The sequence below is a fragment of the Rhincodon typus genome, chromosome 5, assembly GCF_021869965.1.
Source record: "Rhincodon typus isolate 14 chromosome 5, sRhiTyp1.1, whole genome shotgun sequence".
NCBI classification, from domain to species: Eukaryota; Metazoa; Chordata; class Chondrichthyes; order Orectolobiformes; family Rhincodontidae; genus Rhincodon; species Rhincodon typus.
The window spans coordinates 81606680-81634225 of record NC_063336.1 but is presented as its reverse complement, the minus strand read 5'-3'; the positions used below and the strand labels follow the sequence as shown (position 1 = coordinate 81634225).

The 27546-nt window shown below is 40.9% G+C and overlaps 1 protein-coding gene across 1 annotated transcript in view; it reads right to left on the bottom strand.

Moving 5' to 3' along the window:
• dst (dystonin) overlaps positions 1-27546 on the bottom strand; it is a 536191-nt gene that overhangs the window by 410788 nt on the left and 97857 nt on the right. Inside the window, exon 5 of the mRNA XM_048596444.1 lies at positions 15222-15283. Within this exon, the coding sequence (XP_048452401.1) occupies positions 15222-15283 (62 nt within the window). The remainder of the gene's footprint in view (positions 1-15221; positions 15284-27546) is intronic.

Sequence of the window (27546 nt, the reverse complement as noted above, 5' to 3'; positions counted from 1 at the left end):
TTTCTGAAGAAGGGTCCAGACCTGAAACGTCACCTTTCCTGCTCCTCTGATGCTGCCTGGCCTGCTGTGTTCATCCAGCTCTACACCTTGTTATCTCAGATTCTCCAGCATCGGCAGTTCCTACTATCTCAGAGTACATTCCTTTGTGTCTTTGTCTGCCAAATGAAGAATTAACCTTAGATTGAAAGGGTTGACTACTGCTGCTTCAATAGCTTTATTTCCTTCTATTCTGACTCTACAACACACCCATCTTACATGGAAGTGCAAAAATCTTGCGTATCAGCCCGAACAGAAATTGGAGAATGGGGAGCAAAACTTCAGGAACTTGCAAACTATCATACTCCTATTGGGGCTTCACTTCAACAATATCATGAGCTGAAAAGGCGAAGGTGCATTCCAACTATGCTTCCAAACCCAAGATGAATAAAACAATTTCAGAATATTTTCCAACTGCTCGCTGCCTTCAATGTTTTTTACCCCTGCTTGTGCCTTGAATGAGTTATACGGTTAGTTCAAGCCCCTGTCCCTTCCCCATAGTCCCACAATTTTTTCCAATTCAATTATGTATCCAATTTCCTTTTTAAAGATGTAATTAAATCTGTTTCTAACATCGTTTCAGGCAGTTTATTAAGATAATAAGAACTTATTGCAGAAAACCATTTAAATCTCCTCTCTAGTTCATTTGACAATTACCTTGAAGTTACGGACGCTCAGTGGTTAGCACTGCTGCCTCTCAGTGCCAGGGACCCGGGTTTGATTCCATCCTCAGGCGACTGTCTGTGTGGAGTTTGCATGTTCTCACCATGCATGGGTTTCTTTCAGGTGCCCCGGTTTCCTCACAGTCCAAAGATGTACTGGTTAGGTGGATTGGCCATGCTAAATTGACAAGTGTGTCCAGGGATGTGGATGCACAGTGGATTAGCCATGGGAAATGCAGGGTTACTGCAATTGGTGGGGGTGGTGGAATCAGTGATTCTGGGTGGGATGCTCTTCAGGGAGTAGGTGTGGACTCAATGGGCCAAATGGCCTTCTTCTACACTGTAAAGATTCTATGATTCTATGAAATCAGTTAAATGTCTTAGTTGAAACTTGATCAGCAACAAAACCCTCTTGTTGTGCAGTGGAGGTATCCCTGCCCTGGAGCGGGGTGGGGTGGGGGCTGGGTTCAATTCACACCTGCTACAGACGTGTGTAATAACATCCGTGAACAGGTTGATTAGAAAAATACAGGTTAATAAATAAACTTGATGAGTAATTCAGAGTGAGGGGGAAAAAAGAAATCTGGTGTCTCCTACCCTCATCCACCCATTGTTCTGCTTTCAAAACTTAAGAAGACGAGAAATAGGAACAGCAGAAGACAATATGGCCCATGGAGCATGTTCCACCATTCAGTATGAATTGGGCTGAGCTTGGGTTTCAACTCAGTTGTCCTATCTGCTCTGTATATATCCTGATTGCCTGAGAAAATAATCTGTCTAACCAGAGCCTCAAACGTATTGAATACTCTGGGGTAGAGAATTCCCAAGATTCACCACCTTTTGATTGAAGTCATTTCTCCTCATCTCACTCCTCAGTAATTGGCCCCTTATCCTGGCTGTGCCGCAACACCTCCCCCACCCCCCAATGTTTTAGATTCCCTGAGGATGGAAATCAGCTTTCAGCAATTACCAGATTAAACCCTTCAGATCCTGCCTAGAGGTGGCAAGATGAGTAAATAAATGAGCAAGTTGGCCCTGGAGAGAAACTCACCCCCGTCTCCTTACCTCCTCACTAATTAAGTTTGGACAAGATGATCCTTGGGTGACCTTCTCAACCCAGCACCAATGCAGGCCCCTAAGTGATCAATTAATGGCTGATTATTGGCCTCAACTCCCCACCTCCCTGATCACCTGCCTATTGGTGGTCGAGAAAGCTTGGCTAATTACCCAACTGAGAAACCATGACAATCTGTTTGCCAGAGTGGGGGTCTTCAAATTGCCCTAATCTGAGCATAATCAAAGGCAATTATTACGGCTAAGGGGGTTGCCTTCAACGCCTCTTGTTCCCGTGAACCCCACCCTACAGGAAGTTTAAAAAAGCATTCTCACTGCTGGATCACCTGAGGAGTAGGTATTGGCCAGCCTCTGACTGGTTAACAACTTCTAGTGACCTGGATTGCCAGAATCGAGGGCTGTGATTTGCTAAGCAAATTGCACGTGCTTGCCTGTCAGTTCTGAATAAGCTGATCGGACAAGCTCTCTCAGGGGTCGGCAAGTTGAATTAGTCGCCATGCACAACACCCTTAAACGAAAATGGAAAATTCTGCTCTTCAAGATTCACAGTAACTGATCTCTAAAGAGGAGAACTGAAGAATGTAAGCACATGATGGAAGGTGATACTCCAGCGCAATGCTGAAGAAGTGCCATTTTTTGGATATGACATTAAACCAAATATATTATCTACTTGCTCAGGCCCAACTGAATATTAAAAATGTCATGTCATTTGAAAAAAAGGAACACTTTCCAATTTCCTGTCAATAACTATATCTCAACCAACAAAACTAAACATTAACTGATTATTAATACGTTGTTTGTGGGAGCTTGCTATGTACATATTGTTTGCTGTTTTCCCAATTTTGCAAAAGTAAGAACACTTTCTCAAGACTTTCATTTGGTATGTCCTTTGTTATGTCCTGTGACTGTAGAAGACACTCTGGTATATCATTGCAAATTCTCTGTCTCTGTCCCACGTTTATTTCTAGATGAATACAGGAAGATGGATCCAACATTTCCTCATCTACAGTTACTGTGCGTGGCTTTACAACTTTTGTTTCCAAGTTTACAGACCAACTCTTAATGTTCATTCTCAGTTGAAGGTTAAAGGCATTCACATCATTCTCAGAACCTCTGATTTTACAGGATTTATGTTGAGGCTTCCTCTACACTCTCACGGATCCATAAGTAGCTTTAGCAATAAAAAAGGAGACTGTTATTGGTTCATTTAAAATGTATGCACAATTTTTTTTGTCTGCAGTAACTTTGCTGACATCTTAATTCTTGCCTCTTACTTACATAGATGAACCATTCTCTCCACTTATGAAATGTAACACTATTACAGACTGTAAGCTGGCTTTATATAATGCACTAGAGAAACACAATTGGCAGCCTAATCATTGCAATATCAGGAAATCCCAATTTCCAGAATTAATGCAGCACAGTTTGGAGTATTAAGAGCAGCATGACATTATTTAACTCTCATATTCACAGCAGGTGAATAAAGCACACAATAACCAACAGCTAACAGAATCATAAGTCACAGGAGGGGGAAGACTGGCACAGCACTCACTTTTATGCAATGTCAGAGCCATCTATCTATCCTTACAATAATCTTTAGCATTTTTCACAGCACGTCGGAATATTAGGCAAGAAAGACAAAGGACCCATCACAAGATACAACATTAATGGAATTATTGGCTCAAATCAAAAGGCTAAAAACATCTATTTGTCCCACATTCCTAAACTTGGCATGTCATGTCTCAAATTACTCATACACTAAGTAAAAACATTTTATCAAATGTCATTTGCATTTGAATAAATTCATATGAACTGCCCCCACCACATTCCAAGGAAGCCTGTTTTATTCATTACCTTGTTGTTGACTGAAATATTGCTCATCATTAAATTCTGATCATTAGACCAAAACAGTGAGGTGGAGAAGTGATGGTGGGTAACGTGAAGGGGTGTGGTGGAGAAGAGATGGCAGGGGCGTCATCAGCTCCCCTCCCTTCATAACCATAATCAGATATTCAATTATCTCAGCATATGGTATCAGACAGAAGAATGAAAACCGGTGCTGATGCAGATAAATGAAGTGTTTTCTGTTTTAGGAAGCTGTTTATGCAAAAACAGCTTGAAATTAGCACGTACGGGCTACACTATGCAGGAACATCTTGCAATTATTTTGGGAAATCTGAAGGCTGCACAAAAGCCTAAAGCAACACGTCCAACCTCCACTGCTCGTGAGCAGTGTTTCAATCACCTTCCTCAACCAGAGCCCATGCCCTCTCTACACAGGACATAATACTGTATTTCTCTCTTATTTGAAACTTGGGCATGGCAGGAATTCCAATCAGTTAGTGTCCAATACACAAGCCCATTTGGATCACAGCATGTTTAGTCAAAATTTGCACTGGACCCATCACATTCATACTAATTGCCAACTTATAAAAAAATAAATTAGCCCAAAATAATAGAAATATGCAAAGGGAATGAAATATACAAGGTACAAAGTACACATTGTGCAACACTGAAATTTTTAAGTTAACAAAATGATTTATGATCTTCTCCAGAAGAAAACTACTCTAACAGGTAGAACCCCATTTAACAGCATATATATTTTGTTTTCCCACACAATCTGCTTCTTCCACAAAGCCATCATACATCGACAGAGCACTTTAGTTGACCAGAATCTTGAAATTAAATATTCACATTCCAATAACTGGCATTGAGAAAGTGCCCAAATTTAGAATGTCAAAAGTTACTGATGACAACTAATGAAGGCCTGTTCATTACAAGAAGGTGCAAAAGGCTTGATCATAAGCTAACACAATACCAGTTTCCAAACAACTTCTTCAAAATTCCCATATGAGAAGCCCAGAAAACCCACACATAGAGCTTACCAGCAGGAATATGGGCTATAGCCAATGCACTTCCCTAAGAAATTAAGCTGTTTTTCAAAGAAGTCAGCCTTGGATTTTCATCTACTGTGTGCAAATAGCCTCACTCATGTTTTCCTCCCTCTCATCTTGCTTTCTGCAACTAAAAGTGACATTCACAGCAAGCTAGACTCACCAAGCTTCTGCTTTCAGAAGTGTTGACCAAGATGGGCAACTGATTTCTTGAGTACTATTGCTGCTGGCAACACAAAAGAACATTTGTGTAGGTGTTGGGGGTTGGAGAGAAAGGAGAGAGGAGGGCGGACAGAGGGAAGGAGAGAGAGAAAGAGCAAGAAAGATGAGGAAAGAGAAAGAGAGAGAAAGAAAGAAGATTGCATAGCACAAACAGGGGGAGCAAATGGCAGTGCATTTGTACTAGTCTGTACTAACTTCGGCAGTAAGAACACTTCTTGATTCACTGTCTACTGCAAAATAATAGCTTCTCTAGTTATACATATGTCTGTCATTGCAAAGATATATCTGACCATTCACCATATGAGATCAAGGTGACAACTGATCAACACAGGTTCCAAGTTGCAACAGGGGTTGACATCTGTTGAGAATGTTTAATGTTTGAATTCTGTCTCAGCTCTAGCAGTGACTTCACAGTTTTATCAAAGTGCAATGTGACTTTCTGTTGCTTCACCCTGAATTTTTCACCCCTGTCTGTTCCTATTTCTGACTTAGTAGTATTTTTGGTTTAGAAAGAATAGTTTATGTGAAGTGTGATAGTAGTTTTTGGAGTGGACTACTTTCCATGCTCTAGCAGGTCTATTTCTCCACTCAAAACCTTGATTTATATGAGTCTGTATTGGAATTGCCAAGTGGTAGAAGATGGGACTTGTGTAGATCTGGCGTAGTTTTGGCAGTGCAGAATTCGATGAGCCGAAGGGTCTCTTTTGTACTGTATGATTCTATGTAGAGAATTTTCTTCACTCAAAAGTTTGTGCATTTCTTCATGATCCTTTGAATGCTTTTCACCGCTACCTTAGCATTTCCTCAAAAATTTCAGGGTTGCACAATGAGATGGTAGTGTGAAAATGATATATGGTGTTGGATTTCCCAATCCTTTATGAAACAGTAGAATTCTTCATCCATGAATTGGCAGTCATCATTACAATTTCTGCAATGTGAGAACATTCGGGTGCTTTCAGGCATTCGATAATCTTACTGGCACTCAGCATTATCAGCTGGACTAACTCCCAATAATCAAAATCGTGGTCAATTGTGACAACATAATCAAGTTGTGTGAAAGTGAAGAGATTAAGAATCACAGAATTATTATAGCATGAAAGGAGGCCATTTGGCCCATTGTGCCTGCAGTGACTTTAATATCCAGTGTCAATCTCCTGCCTATTTCCTAAATCCCTGTACAATATTACAATCCAAAAAAAACCTTTTGAATGTCTCAACTGAACATGCCTCCACCACATTTCCAGACAGTGCATTTCATGCCCTAACAACTTACTGTGTGAAAAAGTTTTTTCCCACATCACCCTTGCATCTTTTGCACATCACTTTAAATCTAAATCATTCTTTTTCTTTTACAAATGGAAACAGCTTCACCAGATCCAGTTGCTCATTGACTTTTAACAGCTCTACCATATCTCCTCCCGGTCTTCTTCTCTCCAGGTAAAACAGTCCCAGTTTCTTTAATATATTCTCACAGCTGAAACTTATCATATCTGGAGCCATTCTTGTAAATCAGTTCTGCACTCTCTCCGATACACCTGGCTTGCTCAGTACAGAAAAAATGTACTTAACTAGAAGACTCAGCAGACATGCTCTAACTGCAGGACCTTTTAGGCTTAAAACATTCCTATCTCTTGGGGGCAGCACGGTGGCTTGGTAGTTAGCACTGCTGACTCATAGAGCCAAGGATCTGGGTTCAAAATCAGCTTTGGGCAACTGTCTGTGTGGAGTTTGCACATTCTCCCTGTGTCTGCGTGGGTTTCCTCCAGGTACCGTGGTTTCCTCCCACTGTCCAAAGGTGTGCAGGCTAGGTGGATCAGCCATGGGAAATGCAGGATTACAAGGATAGGATAGGGTAGGGAATGGGTATGGGTGGGATGGCCTTTGGAAGGCTGGTGTGGACTCGATGGGCCGAGTGGTCTACTTCCACAGTGTACAGATTCTATGATTCTCTGATGAGATCATCTTTCAGTTGCCGAACATCGCAGCATTTAGCTAGATTGGATCAGTTTGGTCACACAGTGATCAACAGTCTCCTGCTCCCGGAGATATGACATTGAATACATCGGGAAGAATTTTACAATATACTTTAACAATTTAGCAATGAAATTCATCTTGTTTAATAGAGGAGCCGCTTCTTGTTAGACTAGTAAGTATTTTTTCTCTACCATAACAGACCAAGCAGGTTCAGGAATTCCCTAACCTAAAAGAGAATGGTGGCAGCAAACCTCACCCAGGATGAGCAAAAGTGCAGACAACCTCATATAATATGGTAGACAGCGATGTTCATTACAACATTGTTGATGCAAAAATATCACGACCAGGTTCTGGAGGCTTTTGACGGATGAAGATTGAAAATTAATGAACATTTATTCACTATATATTCTACTTCCAAAGACATGGGTCAACAGACTCTTTCCTAACCCTTTATACCATATTTGTAGGGATTGGGTGAAGAAGGGTTGAAGTAGCATTTCGGGAAGCAGTAACGCCAAACTAAAGCAGCTAGACAACATGTCACTGCAGCTGTATGTAAATGAGCTTGTCTGGAAAAAAAAGGTTGAGAGAAGCACAGAAAATTAGCCAAGTAAAGTTGGCACATGGAGAGCAATAACGACTCTGTATACTTGAAGTGTGGTTCCTTCCATACATACTGATGTGATATATAGAGTTTGTTGTGTCTCTAGCAAAGTCAAAAAATTAGTGCTGCTGATATTTCATGAGTGTTTCACAAAACTTTCCTTCCCCCTAAAATCATAAGTAGCTGTTCAGAGCACAGTTTTCTTAAAGCTCAACATTTTGACTCAAATGCATTCATGCTCCAAGCACATCTGTTCTTGATATGAATAGGCAGCACAATTAAAGAAAGAAGCCTGGAACATTTAAATGTAAAACAACTTGCATTTGGCTATAAATCATATGGAATGGAGCCACTGCTTCTGAAAAGGCCCTCAGCTCAAAAATGAAGTTTTTGCCCATTGGTCAGCACTAGCCCTGTGGAGTAGCACAAACCTCTGGATGAGGAAATTGTCGTATCCAGCTCCACTCCAGAGATTTGGACACACAATCCAAGTTGACAGTCCAGTACAGCACAGAAGGAGTGTTGCACTGCTGGCGAAGCTGCCTTTCAATGAGGCATTAAACCAAGGCCCACCTGCCTTCTCAGGTAACATATCGAGTGGCACAACTTCAAAGAGCGTGAAGTGTCTAGGCTTTCCTGCTCCTCTGATGCTGCTTGGCCTGCTGCGTTCATCCAGCTCTACACCTTGTTATCTCAGATTCTCCAGCATCTGCAGTTCCTACTATCTCGGAAATTCTCTCTGGTGTCCAGACCAACCTTTATCCCTCAAACAACACCACAACAGAATTATTTGGTCATCATCACATGGTTGTTTGTGGGAGTTTGCCGTGCACAGAAGTCACTGCCACTTTTCCTTTAGTACAGGGAATAATTAGGAAGTACTTCATTGCAAACCACTTTGGAGCAGTTTGCGATCATCAAGGAAGGCATGATACAGATGCCAGTCTTGCTTTTTAACAAGTCTCCCAACAAATGCACTTCTCTATCATTTAATTTTCAAAATGGAAATGTAAACTTCAATTATGTCACTGTTAAATTTTAACAGTAACACAATTAACACAACACCTTTCAAAATCGGGAAAAGCACCCAAGGTTAGATTAACCTTCCTGATTAATTATTATCAATACAAAGGAAAACAAATCAGAAGCCTATAACCTACAGAAAAATGCCATATGTACTGTGTTTGAATGCCCCCCCAGCAGACACTGAATATCAAACGTGATTAAGACTGATACCAAAGATTACTCAGCAATGATCAAAATTGCCTCTCTGAAGATAGTTCTCAAATCCTTCTCTATGGAGTTTTTCATGAAAAAGTGCCACACCAGCTCGTGTAGAATAGGTCAATTAAATCCCTCAAAACATTTCTCTAAATATGTCCTGATTGGCAGCTAAGATTATGCGCCTGAAAATTTATAAAAAGACTACGCACATTAAATAACTTGCAAATAAAATCACAAAATCTAGCTGAACACAACAACTGCAATCTTCAAAAAACCTTTCCTACTCTGCAAGTCTAATTAGTGTGCTGTTTCCAGGGGCTGAATCTTTTCCAAAGTATAGATTTCTGAGCACTTTCACATCACTCACACCCACAGGATATCTGAAAAATGTTCCACAAACCAGCAAAGTACTTATCATGTGTAGTCACTGCACCACTTTTTGCACAGCAAGCTCCCACACAAAACAATGGTTTAGCAGCTGCCTGTGACTTGCCTTGCTCATTAGGAATGGACTGTTTCATTTGCAGACGTTTACGAAAGCAAATGGTGTGTCCTGGTCATACACAGATCAATTAGGATGAAATTCAAAGGCCCTGACTTTTAACATTTCTGGAATATAGCACAAAGATGAAAAAGGATGATTGAATTTTTAACCCCATCGACCAATTAAAGACCTGGGACTTTCATGGACTGAAATGGTTTTAAAAAGACACCAACGTAAAATGACCGCAGTCATCAATCATCAGTGACCATCAGTCACCAAATAGCTTATTCATGTTTCATAAAACCAAAATAACCGAAGAACTGCAGATGCTGGAAGTCAGAGACACAAGCAACAATTGCTGGAAAAGCTCAGCAGGTCTGGCAACACGTATGGAGAGAAATCAGAGTTAATGTTTCCAGCCCAGGAACCCTTCTTCCGAATACTGTTGTATTGTGTTCCAAAGAAGGGTCACTGGACTCAAAATGTTAACTCTGCTTTCTCTCCACGGATGCTGCCAGACCTGCGAGTTTTTCCAGCAATTTTTGTTTTCATTTCATAAAATCAACATAGATTACAAAACAAAAATAAAATTGAACTCATTAAAATTTTATCCAAAAGCTATGAAATTGGTTGACCCAACCGTGGGAGACGTGAAAAGATGCTCAGCTACCATATGATGTTTACGATGTTGAGAATTTTCATATGTTCGAGATGAACTATCACCAACGATTACCAATCCTGGACACAATAAACTCAGTAGATACCAAATACAAAGAAGCTACTATTTCTAGAAGCTCTTTCTGTGGCAAAATCAGAGGAGTTGAATTTTTGCCTGCAGAACACAAACAAGCTGAAGAAGGTTCCTACTTTCTGCTTCTTAGGAAAAGCACAGTACAAATTTGACAAGTGTTGTGATCCCAGCTGATGGTACCTGACTTGATAAGTCTTTTTTTTGTTTAGTTAATATAATGATTATTCACTGAAACGTATTCACGCAAGGCTGCGATATTATTTAACAATAGAACAGAAGTTTATGACGTGATCTCTCAGTTAGCCCTGTGTATGTAGTCTTTTCTTCAAATAAATCACCCACATTGTGTCCTTGTCCTGAGATTGGTAAATTTTCATTGAATGGAGAACATGAATACTTTGCATCAGTCTTCACCAAAGAAGACAGTAATAGCATTCCAAAAATGCAAAATATTCAAGGGCCAAAAGTAGAGAGGAAATAAAATATAATAACCATCACTAGAGAAAAATTATCTTGGAAAATAAAGGGGTTAATGACTGTTAATTTCCCTGGACCTGATGGGATGTACTCCTGGACATTCAAGGAAGTGTTTACAGAGACAGTGGATCACTGATGGTCATTGTAGAGTCCTTACAGCTTGGAAGCAGGCCATTCGGCCCATTGAGTCCACACCAACCTCTACCCTATAACCTTGCATTTCTCATAGCCAATCCTCCTAACCTGCACTGTGGCAGGAAGCTGCAGCACCCAGCAGAAACCAACGCAGACACGGAGAAAATGTGGAAATTGTATACAGACAGTTGCCCAAGGGTGGAATTGAACCCAGGTCCCTGGTGCTGTGAGGCAGCAGTGCTAACCACTGAGCCACCATGCGGCCCTGATCTTCCAGAAATCCATGTCCTCTGGAAAAGTCCCAGAGGATTGGAAAACTGCCAAAGTAACAACCTTATTCAAAAATGGAAGGAAACAAAAGACAGGCACCTACAGACCAGTTAACTTAACAAATTTTATTTGCAAGATGTTCTATTATGAAGCAGAGCATTTAGGGATACATGAAATAAATCAAACAGAGTCAGCATGGCTTCATGAAGGGGAAACAATACCCTTACAAATTTATTAGACTTCTTGAAGGAGCTAACAAGCAGGATAAACAAAGGGAAAGCAGTGGATGTAATATATTTGAATTTTCAGAAGGTGTTTGAAAAGGTATGTTAGCGTGGATAAAGAATTGGGTAACTAACAGAAGACAGATTTGGGGAGAATTTTCAGGATGACACCTGTAACTAATGGAGTGCCGCAGGGATTTGTGCTGGAGGCACAATTAATTACAATATACATTAATCACTTGGACAAGGAAAGTGAATGTAGTATAGCCAAGTTTGCAGATGACACAAAAATACGTGGGAAGGTAAGTGGCAAAGATGACTCAAAGAGCCTACAGTGAGATATAGATGAGTCAAGTGAGTGGGCAAGAACTTGGCAGATGGAATATAATGTGGAAAAGTGGCAGGAAGAACAGGGGGGACTTAATATTATTTACATGGAGAAATACAAATAGTGTCAAAAGTTTATGGCATAGAGGGATTTAAGAGTCCTCGTACAAAAATCTCGCATGCAAGTTTAGCAGGTAATAAGGAAGACAAATGCACTGTTGGCCTTTGTGTTAAAGTGAATGGAGCATAAAAAAATCGGGAAGTCTTGCTAAAACTATACAAGGTACTAATCAGACCACGGCAAGAACACTTCAGAACAGGTCTGCGCCCCTTACCCAAGTAAAGAAAGACTAGTATCGGAACCAATCCAGTGAAGGCTCACTATGTTGATCCTGAGCGTGGAGAGATTGTCTTATGAAGAGAGGTTGAGTAGGTTGGGCCTGCACTTGTGGAATTTAGAAGAATGAGAGACAGGCTTACTGTAATGTACAAAATTGTTAGGAGTCTTGACAGGATAAATGTGGAGAGCTTGTTTCCCTTCATGAGAGTCTAGGACCAGACAGCGTAATCTCAGAGCAGGGGGTGACCGATTTAAGGCAGAGTGGAAGAAAATTTCTTCTTTCAGAGAATAGTGAATCCATGGAATTCTGTATTTTAGATGTTATAGAGGCGGCGTTATTAGTTATATTCAAGGCTGATATAGGCAGATTTTTAATTAATAAGGAAATCAAAAGTAACAGGAGAAAGGCAAGAAAGTGGAGCAGACTCAATGGACTGAATGGTCTAAATCTGCTCCTATATCTTAGTATCATATGGTAACACAACTGATCTGACTTTCCTTCTTGAGGACACTCTTTAAAACTCTGATCAGGTCACCTACCCTCATATCTCAATATGGCTGAGAGTCAAATTTTGTTTGATAACACTTTTGTTAGATAAATACAAGTTGTTATACGCTTCATATCTAAAGCACATAATGTCACATTCGAAAATGACCACATTGAGGCAAAAATAGAAATTTCCCCCCAGTTGTACATTTTAAGTAGGGTAATTTGAAGGTAATCTCTAAAAGGGTTCTAGTGATTTTCACTTCCAGCAAAGATCACTGAAAATGTACATCAAGAGATGAGCAGACCCAGTGAGCTGACAAAGTCCCTGAATCACAATGCTGAAATAACTCCACAAAAGCCACTAAGTCACCATTTATTTAGAAGTGCATAGTACATGACACTGATCCAGCTAGCTCAGAGTCAGCTCTCAGCATTATATGTGTCACCCAGGGCTTCCTGATTGGACCAGGTTAAAAGCCCCAGGCAAGAAACTCATATTTTATGAGATCTACCAAGCTGTCACTGTTCCAATCAATATAAATGCCAGAGCTTCTTATACAAGCTTCAAGCAAATAAAGCTCCACCTGGAGAGCACAAAATTCATACAAGTACAAAATAAACACACTGGTTCAGTGACAGCCAATGAGGTTCAAGATTTTCCAATAAAAGCTTTCAGCAAGACGTCTTTCTGTAAGTGGTACAATTGCTGAATTAACTGCGCAAGAGAAAATGACTCCATAAGACTTCACTGCACTATCTGTCCAGCCCCAATTATAACAAGCAGAATGTTTGAATAAACAAGCCCATTGTCAGAAACACATTCAGCACACATCAAGTCACGACAGAAACATCAAGAGTCCAAAGTATGACCCAAGATGGCATTTGCACACAATGTTCACTCTGGATTCTGTCTACCTCTGCTTCACATCTGAGCTGAGTTTTCTGGTCAATGTTGAACACCTTTTGATTGAACGCAACACTCCTCTCTCTCTGCTTGGAATGAGAAAGCACCCACCACAATTAAATAAATTAAGTTTACCAAAGGTTCTGATTGTACTCTAACACAATTAAAAAAGAGATTGCAGGGAGAAGGAGAGTTACAAAATCTGGAGGAGGTTACAGATATAGGGAGAATTGCAGTATCTAGAGGAAGTTATGTAAAATAATAACAATGGACTAAAGATGTCAGCTTTGTGGAGCTGCTGGAGTCAGAGATCCCATTGGGTGGGCAGCATTTCTCATATAGTTCCCAACGAAGCCCTATGCTGGGAGGCACATTTGTGTGGGCATACCATGGAAATTTACCAATGTGCCAGATCTTGACAGCTGTTGCAGGTCAATTGACACACAAATTCTAAACATAGATTGTGTAACCGCACTCAATATATTTGCTTGTCATCTACTCAAAAAAGATGCATTCAGTCGCAAGAAGGAACACCCAGTCATTTCATTTGAAGGGCCAGCCATCAACTTGCAGTTAAGATATTTAAGACTAACAACTGCATGAGAGAGACTGTGAAAATACTGTGGAGTGTGTTTGGAGGTTGTGGTGAGTCCATGGATCAGTCGAGGACATAGGAGCAGGCGATCCTTCTTCATAACAGGCTGCAACGGATGAAAGGTGGTGGGGTGGGGCAACAGTTGCAGTGTCTCATGGTCTGCAACATGATTGGAGATGAAGCAGAGAGAAAAGAGATATGAGAAAAGACAGAGACACACTGACACCAAGAATGGGCCGTACAGACACGGGAAGGGTTGTAGGAAGTTAGAGAGTGGGAGGGTTGTGGGTCTAAAGGAGATTGCAGGGAGAAGGAGAGTTACAAAATCTGGAGGAGGTTACAGATATAGGGAGAATTGCAGTATCTAGAGGAAGTTATGGAAATACGAGGGTAGTAGGGGTTGGAGAAGGGGTAAAGTTGCAAAAGGATTTCCTCTGGCTCTTCTCACTCCTCTCCTTTACCAATAAATACTTTTCAGCAGGAGACCAATTCACAAGCCAGAGATTCTTCACAATTGCAGCTATCCCGCTAATCGAGGGAGTGTCAGGCACTCTCAGATCATATTTTTCTTTCTAAAATGGAAACATGCAAGTGGCAGGATTTGACTGTATTTCTAAGCATGGTGCGTGTTTTGGAGGAGAACTTCAATGTGGTGGAGGTCACAGGTTTGAGAGGTAGGCTTTCTTCTTGATATCTTCCAAACATGTTCCATTTTGGTATGAATCTTGTAACCATTTTTAAACACTTAGTTCCTTTTAAGTGGAGTCACTGCACTATTGTTACATTGCTATCTACAGACTCTCTTAGCCAGTATGTTCAGCATCCAGAAGTACTCTGATATCCACTGGCAAATGTTAGTCCTTCCACTCAGGGGCTCCCCTCAGCAATGACAGGCAATTCACTCTTGCCTTCAGTAGTCAAAGTTTTCCACTGAAAAAGATTTACTGAATCTGATCCAGAGCTCGTGGGAAAACATCAACTCTACTGACCTGAACCACCAGTAACATCACTGCAATTGCAGTTCCACATTTCACAGTGGTACCAATTAACCTCAACAGTTGCAGCACAAAAAAGGCAGGTTTCATAAGGAGCCCAAAGTCCATGCATAGGAATAGCTGACAACACTGAACTCCAGACCTAATTAATGCAATAAAAGCAGCAGATTGATCCATGAACAACAAGAGAGCAGTTACAGAACAGAAGGTTGCCCATCAAGCACCTACTTTTATTTCGCCACAGGTATCTTAGCTTTCAGTGAATGATGCAAACTCTTCAGCTTGTTTTAACCTTTATGAGATATTATCAAACACAAATGTTCAGGGAAGTTATTATTAGAAAACATTACTTTAATGTTATCCCTGGGAGTAAAGGAGGGTACAACAAAAATCATAAAATTGTTATATTGTTTGTAAAGACTAGGAGAGGAAATACATTAAGTGCCATGGCACCTTATGCTTGAAGCGTCCAGTGGATAATCAGTAAAATGTATTTAAATAAAACAGTTGTGGGAAGTGCCCATGGGAACCTCACTGACCTTAATGAGGTGTTTGTTGATCCATTTTGTGAAGGTCTTCTTCTGCACTTTGTCCCGTTCATCTGAAAGAAAGAGGGAGAAGTAGATGTAAGGTGGGGCTCACAAATTTACCTTCTGAAACATCTTTCCTCTGAGTTAGTGCAAAGGAGTCTGGATAAGGGAAATATTCAGTCTCATAACTGCAAGCTAAGAAACATTTTCTCAGTTGCTGTTGCAAACAAACCTAACAAGAAAAAAAAATAAACATTCCTAAAAGTCTCCTCAGTTAGTTGCTTTTTAAAGCATTTCACACATCGATCAGGAAAAATATTCTGTCTGCAGCCTGCACTCAAAAGCCAGAGACTATGAAGAAAAGGAGTTAGGATCACTCATGCTTTTAGTACATGTCCATACAGCATAGAAATAGGCCATTCAGTCCATCATGTTTGTACAGGGTCTTTGAAAACACTATTCAATTGGTATGACTTAATCATTACTTCTCCCTCCCTCACCAACACATAGTCCCCACACATTTCTTCTTTCCAAGGCAGATCCAATTTCCTTTTGAAACTTATTTCTAAATCTGCTTCCACCATATTTTCAGGCAAGGCATTATAAATGAAACCAATCTTTTACATAAAAAGACCTGGTTCTGTCGCCAATCATTTTAACAGCTCATTCTTACCTACACCATCAAAACCCATTTGCAACTTTGGACAACTCTTAAATCTCCTCATTGAGAAACAATTCCAAGTTTCCTGTCTTCTCACATGACCAAGTCACACATGTGGCATCATTCTAAGTATTACTTGTCAGTCAGATCTCAGCGGAGTTTATGGATGGTACAATAAAACTCATTGTTCTTGTCCAGTTCAATGTTGAGGAGCACCCAGTAAAATCTATGGCATAGATCACTTTCAGCACAGCTTACTCATTCTCTCCTAATCTCAATTTGATGATCACTTATTCAGCCTCTCTTCTGTCCTGGTCTATCAATAATTCCCTCACCTGCCAACCCTTTTCATCTCTCTCCCTCTCTCTGGGCTCCATCACCACATACCTGCTCACCTCCATCACCCCTCCCCCAGTCCTCCCCCACTTCGACATAAATTCAACTTTTTCTTCACTTCTATCAGTTCAGATGAAGAGTCACCAGATTCAAAATGTTAACTCTGCTTTCTACTCACGGATGTCGCCTGAACTGCTGAGTTTCACCAGCAATTTCTGTTCTTGTTTCACAAAAATAGTTGGGTTTTGTCCAAAGTCACATCAATAGGTTAGCTCATTTGGCTGGTGAGTGAGGCCAAAAGCATGGGTTCAATTCCCACACCAGCTTAGGCCACCATGAAGGATTCTCTTTCTCAACCTCTCCCTTGGCACAAGACCCTCAGGTTAAACTACCGCCAGTCATTTCTCTCTCATGGGGTGCAGAACAATGGGTCTGGGAAGTCTCTGACGATGTTGCCCCTGTTTGACAAGAGGGAGCTGGATGTGGCACTTGCGGCTAAAGGGATCAAGGAGTATGGAAAGTGAGAATGGAATACTGAGATTGCATGATCAGCCGTGATCATATTGAATGGTGGTGCAGGCTTGAAGGGCTGAATGGCCTACTCCTGCACCTATTTTCTATGTTTCTATGTCACATTCACCCATGAATTTACTCTCTTAAATTGGTTGCTCGTTCAGCAATACCTTAATTTTAACATTCTTAACCTTGTTTATGAATTTTTACATGGCTTTATCCATCTTATGCCTTTAACATCCTCCAGCTCCACAACACTCCAAGTTCAGCACTCTACTTGAATTCTGACCTCTTCAGTGTCCTTTTGTCCCATCAGTCCATCATTGACACTCGTTCTTTCAACTGTCTAGGCTTTTCAGAAAGTTAATTTGCTTCTTCAAGTCAGTCCCTCATTCCCTTTCTTTAAATCGGTCCTTAAAACTTCGCTCTTTGACCAGCTTTTGGTTTCCTCTCATAATGTCCCTTTGGCTTCATAAAGCACCTGACATGGCTCAGTATGCATTTAAATATTTAGTTATTTAAATATTTAAAACTGGAGAGAAAAGATTGGGCTAGATGGCTGTCCTGACTTCTTTTGTGAATTGAAAGCAGTCCTCATCTCAATAGTGAACATAAGGAACACTGATGTAAATCAAAGCACTTCTCTACAAACAATCAATAAAAGGTATAACCATCAGAATGAACAGATCTTTCAAAAAACAAATACTGACAGTCTCTATTCCTCAAGGTGTTAAACAACTCAGAAAATAATGGAATCAACAAGAATACCTCTCTTTGTTTGGGTAAGGACTTTGACTATATAAAATGTCAAATGATGAGGGATCCAAGTTGTTGTCTGTTTTGAAAATTAGTTGGAAGCTGTTTGCAGGCAATTAGAGTCACAGATCTATAGCACAAAAAAGGCCCTTCAGCCCATGATGTCAGCACCTGTCAAAGACAACCACTGAACTATGCTAACCCCATTTTCCAGCACTTAGCCCATAGCCTTGTATGCCCTAGCACCACAAGTGCACATCTGAATATTTATTAGATGTTATGAGAGTTTCTGCCTTTATCACCCTTACAAGTAGTGAGTTCCAGATTCCCACCACGCTCTCGGTGAAAAGATTTTCCTCACATATCCTTTAAACATTCTGAACATTTTTAAAACAATTTCAAGCTAAAATGTATGCTTCCTGGTCATTCATGCCTTCACCAGGCAGAAAAGTCCCTTCCTGTCTACCCTATCTATGTCCATCATAATTTAATATATTTCAAATCATAGAGTCATAGAGTCATACAGCACAGACACAGACCCTTCGGTCTAACCAGTCCATGCTGAACATAATTTCAAACTAAACTAGTCCCACCTGCCTGCTCTTGGCCCATATCCCTCCACACCGTTCCTATTCATGTACTTATCCAAATGTGTTTGCAATGTTGTAATTGTGCCCACATCCACCATTTCCTCAGGAAGTTCATTCCACATACGAACCACCTTCTGTGTAAAAGATTTGCCCCTCATGTCTTTTTTAAATCTCCCACCTCTCACCTTAAAAATGTGCCTCCTTATCTTGAAATCCTGTCCACTCTCAATCTCGTCTGCTCTCAGGAAAACCACCCCAGTCTGTCAAATCTCTCTTCATAACTAAAGCTCTCCAGACTAGGAAATATCCTGGGAAACTTCCTCGGCACCCTCTCCAGTGATATCACATCCCTTTTTTAGCGTTGATTCTTGAATTGGGCACAATACCCTAGCTGTGGCCTAACCAATGTTTTATACAGTTCCAGCATAACTTCACCACTCAAACTCTATGCCTTGACCATTAAAAGGCAACTCTACCATATGACTTGTTACCCACTTTGCCCACCTGTCCTGATACCTTAAAGGACCAGTGTACATGCACATCAAGATTCGCCTGATCCCCGTTGCTTCCCTAAGTCCTACTGCTCATCGTGTATTCCCTCGTCATGTATGCCTTATCGAAGTGCATCACCTCACATTTATTCTCAGTTCTATCAGAAAGCCAGCAAACTGGCTACAAGTGATCCAAGCAAACAAAGTAACTACAACAATACCTTGGAAGCCAGAAATCCCAACGGGATTCCAGTAAAAGTTTTCCTGAGAACTAGCCTCCTAGAAATTTGACTGTAGGAAACCTCACAGCCTACTGATAATCCTTCTTCTTACAGGCCCCTCACTTCAATTTTAAAACACCAAATTCTGTGCAGGAGATGAGAATCATAAACCAGACGCTGCATTAACCATAGTTTATAACAGTATATACCAATTTTACCTGTAACCATTCATGGTGTGAGTGTGTGTACAGGTTGGAAAGAACGGGAGATATTGTGGTTTTACATTCGGGTAAGTGTGTGACAATAAATAACCTGTGTATTAAACTCACAAAAGTCTGCTGCCGAATTTAATCTGGCATCCAAAGTCAAATGGTAAGAAAAGGACACATCTCTTACCTAAAAAAGTACTGACATGGGCATTAAAGGAAGCATAGATTTGGTCTGTGACAATACCTGTAAAGCACCTTGGGACATTTTATCACATTAAGGGCACTATAAATGCAAGTTACTGTGTTATAATTGAGTGTTTCAATGCTTCTGGAATACACTTGTGGCTGCTGTGATGGGCCCTGATTACTGGGCACCTTAAAAAATGAGCTGGACAGTTTGTTTAGTGGGACAGTGTTTGCAAATTAGAAGGTAAGTGCCTTTATAGTTATGGTCATTTGGTCTACTGGAAAAGTTTCCACCATCCAAAGGAATTTAGAAATAGAAGTAATGGCAAGTCAGGTAGCAGTAGCAGGTTGTATCTAGTTGCGATGCATCAACATTCATGTGTGTTGGGCAAGTTTGACATGGCACAGAGGTGCAGCAAGTAATCAAGTTGGCAAATGGAATTTGGCCTAATGCTCAGGGATTTGGAGATTTTTTTTCTTTATTTATTCACAGGATGAGAGTGTTGCAGGCTAGGCCAGGATTTATTGCCCATCCCTAATTGCCTAGAGGGCAGTTAAGACCCACTGCTGTGGGTCTGGAGTCCCATGTAGGCCAGACCAGGTAAGGATGGCAGTTTCCTTCCTAAAAGGACATTAGTGAACCAAATGGGTTTTTCCAACAATCAATAATGGAGTCACAGTCATCAATAGACTCTCAATTCCAGATATTTACTGAATTCAAAATTCTACCATCTGCTGTGGCGGGATTCAAATCCAGGTCCCCAGAACATTATCTGGATCTCTGGATTAACAGTCCAGCAATAATACCACTAGCCCATCACCTCCCCTTTGCATAAAATCTCAGTTTAAAAATAGGCAGTCTTATTACAACTATAGAGGGCAGTGATGAGGCTGCACTTGGAGTACTGTGTACAGTTTTGGTTTCTGTGTTTAAGAAAGGATGTACTGATATTGGAGGTAGTTTAATAGAGATTCACGAAGCTGATTCTTGGGATGAAGGAGTTAACTTATCAAGAACAGCTAAAAATGTTTAGCTTTTATTCATTAGAGTTTAGAACAATTATTGAAATGTGCAAGATTCTGAAGGGGTTAAATAGAGTAGATGCTGAAAAAATAGTTAGATTCCTCCACAAGTGGAACTAAGGGACACAATTACAGAATAATAGGGCACTCACATAACACTGCAAGAAAAGGAATTTCTTCTCCTGGAACGTAGTGAATATCTGAAATTCTGTGCCCTGGAGAATTATGGAAGCTAGACCACTGGAATTTTTAAAGAGATTTTTAGATAGATTTTTCAAATAGACCAGTTGATGGCTACATTGAGCTGACATGAAAGAGGAGTCAAGGCCTGGGGCAGATAAGCCATGATCTTGTTGAATGGTGAGACAGGCTCAAGGGATGATGGGCCTACTCCTGTTCCTATTCCGTACATTCTTATACTAACTAGTCATTGCTTGTCCATTACTTCCGTCAAGCACTCCAGAAAAGAACAAAACCTCATTTGTATAGCAGCCTTTGTAATTTCTGTAGGTTTTAAAGCGCAATATAGCCAGTGAGGTGCTTTTGAAGATTCATCCATTTCAGAACGTCAGAAAATCTGCAGTATATCTGTATGCAGCAAATTCCCAGAATCAGAGATGAGGTAAATTCCTAGACCAGTGTTTTCTGATGGTGTTTGAGGGAGGAATGTTGCAGAAGAAGACTTCCCCAGCTCCTCCTTTACATCCACCTGGAAGAGAGGAGTGAGCCTTTGCAATAACACCTCAGTTAAAGAGTGCAGCACTCTCTTAGTACGGAGTGTCATTTTGGGGTGGGATCTAAAGTCAACACCTTCTTACAGCTGCATACAACAAGGCTGAACTTGTTAATTTTCATTTTTCCTGTCCAATACCAGGACCAATTTGCTAAAAATTGGCAGCACATGCACAGGAAACGCCTTTGCCAGAAGCCAAATACTTGATATTTCTGTTTCTTTCTTACTATTCTTCGTCCCTTCCCTTAAAGGGATAGACCCAAATTTACCACAGCATGACTGACATAACAGAACACCAACTGAGTCAGTCATCCACAACACACTGAACTGAACAAAACCACACTAATTCTTCAAAATAATGGCGCTGCTGTGGACAAGAATTGTGTATTTGTAGCAAAGAGACTTTACAGAGTGGGGCAACCTAAATAATTGCCTGACTGAGTGATGTTTAGAGGCCACAGTTTGGTAAAATGCACTACATAGGTGGAGAAACAGTCACTGATTCAGCCATGAATTTGCGATGCCTCTGGTACATGCTGGTTTGTTCTTTGATGGGGGAGTGGGGAAGACTGACTGTATTTTTTCATTATTGTGAAAGCAGTGATGGCCTTGCCAGAGAGTGTTTAAAACAACATTGCTTTTAACTTTGACCTCCTGAGCATTTCCAGTATTTTCTGTGATAATTTCAAACGAGATAATCGCTCATAAAGGAATTATCTCTTTTGCATTTGTCACCTCAATGCCTTTTATGAGCAGTCCTCAGTCATTCAAACAGTCCTCTAGGTGCAATGGATCCTTTTAGCAGTAGATCAACAAAGGCCACATCTAGTTTATACTTTAAAATAGTGCTGCCATGGCACCAATTCATGGCAAGTTCAAATCTAGCAACTTTCAATTTTGAAGTTCTTCACTGGAAGGAAAACAGAAGGAATTCAACCCAAAAGTTTCTTCAATGTGTGAAACTGAGATCAGAGGATGGAGTCAGATATTAAAAGCAGTGTTTAAATACAGTGCACTGAAACTAGAACTAGGTGCACAACAACATGGCAATATTCCCACTCCCCAAATAAACAGCTTTATCAATTACTAACAACTGTGAAAGATAGCAAATAGGTGTACTGCTAACAAACAATGTACTGCAATTAATAAATGACCAGTTTATATCAGCCTTGGTGGTGCTGTCTGGAGAATAAATATTTCCCAGGATGCAGTAAGTCACAACCGGCTTGGCAGCTGCTTGAAAAATATGGGGTGTCTCTGACAGTGTGGTACTCCCACAGCAGTGCATGGAAGTGATAGCTCAAGTTGTGTTTCAGCAGTGGCCGCGGTATGAACCCATGACCTTCTAAAGCGATACAGAGGTGTGAACTGGAAGGACCAGGCCCTCTGGATATCCTTGCACACCTCCATAGACTCCAGCATCAACAAGGGTTGGTTATATTCTTGGCCAGGAAAGAAATAGCAGATGCAAAACCATGGATGGGGGTACAAGAAGCAAGGGAGAGACAGTGAGCAGGAGAGGAGCGGTTAAATCCAAGGGAAGACAGGGGAGAAAGAAAATACAAAAAACAGTAGATACACAAATGAGTTGCAATGATTACCAACAAGGACTTTTCTGATTAATCACGACAGGAACATAATTTTTCTCATTCACTTTACCCTGCGAATGCAGACTGCAGTACATTTGAGCTGATCAGTCAGTGGAATGGAGTGGAATGAAGGAAAATCTAGTGATAGTAGGAACTGCAGATGCTGGAGAATCTGAGACAACAAGGTGCAGGGCTGGATGAACACAGCAGGCCAAGCAGCATCATAGGAGCAGAGAGGCTGACGTTTCGGGCCTAGACCCTTCATCAGAAAAGGGGGAGGGGAAGGGGGTTTTGAAATAAATAGGGAGAGAGTGGGAGGCGGATAGAAGAGGGATAGAGGAGAGGATAGGTGGAGAGGAAACAACCAGGTCGAAGAGGCGGGGATGGAGCCAGTAAAGGTGAGTGTAGGTAGGGAGTTAGGAAGGGGATAGGTCAGTCCAGGGAGGACGGACAGGTCAAGGGGGCGGGATGAGGTTGGTCGGTAGGAGATGGAGGTGCGGCTTGAGGTGGGAGGAGGGGATAGGTGGGAGGAAGAACAGGTTAGGGAGGCAGGGACGAGCTGCACTGGTTTTGGGATGCGGTGGGGGGAGGGGAGATTTTGAAACTTGTGAAATCCACATTGAAAATCTAGTGGTCTTTTTCTAGGACACATGGAAATTTCCAGAATTGGTTCACAAGAATGAACTGATTTCGAGACGAGTTTGAAATTTACATACTGTCTTTATGAGAAGAAAACAGTTCAAATGTTTCTCTGACATTCTGTATTCTCCCAAAAGAAGGGATATTTAATGGACTGTATCTCATCTAAAGCCTCCATTTGAGAATGTACACAATTCCAATGCAGCTCTGCTGCTGCAATTTGTTTGATGGATTTTAAATTTGACCACCATTATAGCAGATAGCTCCCTAAATAATGATGACTCAACTTAGATGATAAGCTCTTCACCATCACTCTCAGTTTGCATTTGTACTTAGTCAGTTACAAGGTGTGAGGATAGCATTAAATATTCTGGCCCAAACCCAAAAGAAGTAGGTAACAGCCGCTTAGTTGTAGGTGGAGGGGTGAATGGAGGCAGCCAGGAACTGAAACTTCATTATACCACTGCACTTCATTAAGATATATCTGAGTCAGAATGTTGTGCGGTCTAATCCCACCGTGGATATTTGAGGACCTAATCCAGGCCAACACCATCAGTGAATTTCAACTTCCACCCCCAACCTCCCTCACAATTCTGTGCTCCATGTATCATCCAAATGTGCCTTATTATTTTCTTTCAACAGTTCATTACGTTGGTTTTGACCAAACCTTTTCTCACACAGCAAGCTTTCTCAGATTTTGTCTTATAAAATTGTCTGAAAACAGCCGTGAAACACCTCAAATAATTCACATTGAAGCTTCCCTCCCTCCATCATCCCACAGAACTTTTGAAATAATCTACAGTCTCAAATGGAAACCCAGGCATTGAGGGTTGCCATATGTCTTTAAATGTTTTACACTAGCAGTTCACTTAAACACAAAAGATTGAAGCACTTTTGGGGACTCCATCACATAAAAGGCAGAATGGAGGACAAGTACAAGTTTAATTTAGATGCACAATAAAATGCAGTGTCTTGAGAAACAAAATTGTGAAATCCTCCAAAAAAAAGAAATAAAAATTTTCCAATGGGGCTAATTCCAGCCAAAAGAGATTATCCTTGTCTTCACTGAAGAGTGTTAAACCTTCTAAAGATTCTCTGACACAGTTGTGGTGCCTATTGAAATAAAAGACCAGCAGAAACTAACTGAATTGTTTAGACAGCTCCAGAGTTAGTTTCATTTTAGTTTAGCCAAGTGGAATGCTGGGTGTTCCAGGGAATGATATGCTGTAACATCTAATGCAGCAGTCTTCCACTACAGCACACTGTATTTTATCCTTGCGCTGACTTGGCTTCAGGGAGGGCCACAGTGTGGCAGCAAGGAGCAAATCTGAATTAGATGCACATGTGGTAGAAGTTCCTGGATGGGGATTGGGAAAAAGAACAAGTTTTGGAGGGGACAAAAGGGAAACATAAGAGAATGGTAGGAGAGGGAAGTCAGAAAGAGAGTGGGATTCAGGGAAAGAGAACAACAATGGGAGAACTCCTCTGCTCTTCTTCAAAACAGCATTGTGGGATCTTTGATGCTCAGCTGTGAGCGAAGATGGGACCTTCAACAGCTCATTCAACAGACAATACCACTGATAGTGCAGCAACACCCTCAGTGAAGTGTCAGACTACATGCCCTACTACCACTGCGGTGCAACTGTCTGCTTCAGAGGCAAGAATGCTACTCACCAAGCCTTAGTTGTGTGAAGGGATATGGTTCTAGGGCACACGAGAATCTTCCTGTACCACATAACCCATCATTAACAAAGTGGCAGCCTTGGTAGCAAGTATCAACAGCCAATTCTACAACAGGAGAGGGGCAGTTGTGGGGGGAGGAGGTGGAGGTGGGATTAATAGTGGTGGAAGGCAAGTATTTAAACTGATCCAGATACCATCCTCTTTATATACCCCTGCAAAATAGCAAGAAGCCAGAGGTGATCAAAAGAGTGATGATTATTGACATCATTCACAGGAGCATCATGATCACATCTGGAATATTTTAATCATTCTGTGATTGGCTTGAAAATAATTCAAGTCTTATGTAAGAGTCTACAAACATAGGTAAGCACGTGCATTCCTAATCACAAAGCTACAGACTTCAGTGATACAGGATAAGCAGTATCAGTGTACACTATCACTGACCACTAATCACCTTAAACAGCCAAACAATGAAAAGGACAGATACCAGTCACAAGTCAGATCAAGCTCAGGAGACTGTCCAGTTTCCTCACTGAGCAAAATGTGGAAAATTGCATTTTTGAGCAGAACCCAAAGGCAGCAAAAACATAAATTTGAGAGTTGTAACAAGTTGTTCATTGCAATATACTGCGCCTAGGTTATAAAGTGACTCATAATAACCGTCATCAAAAAAACCTTGAATCTACACAACACATCTAACATCCGGAGGCACTTCACAGAATGTGGCACAGAGGCAGCAAGGAAGATACTGGCATAGGTGACTGAGAGCTTTGTCACAAAGGTAGGTTTGAAGGAACAGGGTCAGTGATAATACCAATCCACATGCACTCAGTACAAATCACATAAGCACAGCTAGCTTAATGGAAGAAGCCAAGAAAAAAAATAAAGAATTTGCACAAACTCCAATCAAACTAACTTTGGGTTACAGTTTAAGATTTGATTTCAACATTTATAGATTTGTATAGCACAGAAGGCACTCGTTCAGCCCATCATGCCAGTATCAGCCTTTTGAAAGCAGTCCACAATAGTCACACCACTGGTGTTCAATCCTTAGAGCCAGCATATTTTACTTTTCTTCAAGTATTTAAAGTCCCCTTTCAAAAAGTTACTTTTGATTCTGCTTCCACCACCCTTTCAGATATAGCACTAACAAAAATCCCACAGCCCCGCTGGTTTCTTTGCCAATCACTTTGAATACAATCAGAGAGGACAGAGGTTTAAACTGTGAAGTGACTAAAGCTGCAAACCATGAAGGAATGAACAGCCACAAGCATTTCAAGTTACAGCTTATTAATGGAACAGCATTTAACCGAAGCAGTGTCTGACTTTACAGCCTGGGTTTGAATTATACACTGTAGCTGAGCCAAAGATACATTTGAGACATACAAGATACTAACCCATACAACACATCCGGTTCACCAGTTGAGCGTTCAGCTCTCTTTCAATGCTGAAAAGGCCCATCTCTCGTCCAGGTTGTTCAATGCAACGATCTGACATTTCCACTTTCAGTGCTGAGACATACAGAAGTAAGGCAGGCGTACTTACTAAAGAAATCCTCCTACTTCATCTCAAGAACAGCCACTCCCCCAACCCATCCTACTGGTCTGGATGGAAAATAAATTTAGCACACCTTTTCTCAAAATTAAAAGATATTCCTCCCCAGCAGTTATCACAATAAAATGTATGTGGTTGAAAAGCATGTAGAATCATGGTATTCCCTGGAACACTCCTATAACAAACAAAACCAGTTTTAAAAAGTTGTCTAATTTATCATGGAACAAAAACATAAAGACACAATTATGAGGGTGAGTCAGAATGACTCGCCAAAGAAAAATTTGTGGGGCTTGTTTTAAAAGTTACTTTATTTGTTAAGTAACTCAGTGAAATTAAAGGCAACGTGTGATTGGCTGACTTGAGGAGGTCCCTCTCTCTCTCTCTCTCACACACACACACACACACAAAAATTCCTTCCGTCAGAAAGGAAAGTGCCTCAAAAGCATTGCACAGGCACAGACCTGCACCTATAGGGATGTCTCCCTTATAGCAAAGCATGCAGTTTTTCATTCCAATCTTCTCCAGTCACAAATAAAGAAAGTTTATTCAAGATTGTGCACAATACAAGATTTCTTATGTACTGCTTTCCAATTATTATCCAACGTGGTAGGGACATAGAAACATCAGCCTCCGGTCTCAGCTTGGCAAGTCCTATCACTGAAACAAAGTAAAAGATGTGAACACAGAAATGGTAAATACGAACACCCTTTTGTTTCTAGCACGGAGTGAGACACACAAGGAGATTATTGCAATCATTTAGCTCAATTTTAGTAGAAAACTCTAATTTTTCCACTTCAGGAGGTACTCCATATCAGTCCTGCAAACCCTACAGGATAGTACCTAAAACAATGCTCACTTTATAACTGGTGTATTTTGATGATGTGAAGGTGATGGTGGTGGACTGGGGTGGACAAGGTCAGAAGTCACATGACACCAGGGTACAGTCCAACAGGGTTATTTGAAATCACAAGCTTTTGGAGTGCTGACTTCGTCCAACAAAGAGCAGCGCTCCAAAAGCTTGTGATCTCAAATAAACCTGTTGGTCTGTAACCTGGTGTAGTGTAATTTCTGACCTGGTGTCGTGTGACTTCTGACCTGGTGTATTTTGAAGTCTTGTTTACAGTAAATTGTTGCATGAATCTCTTCCACT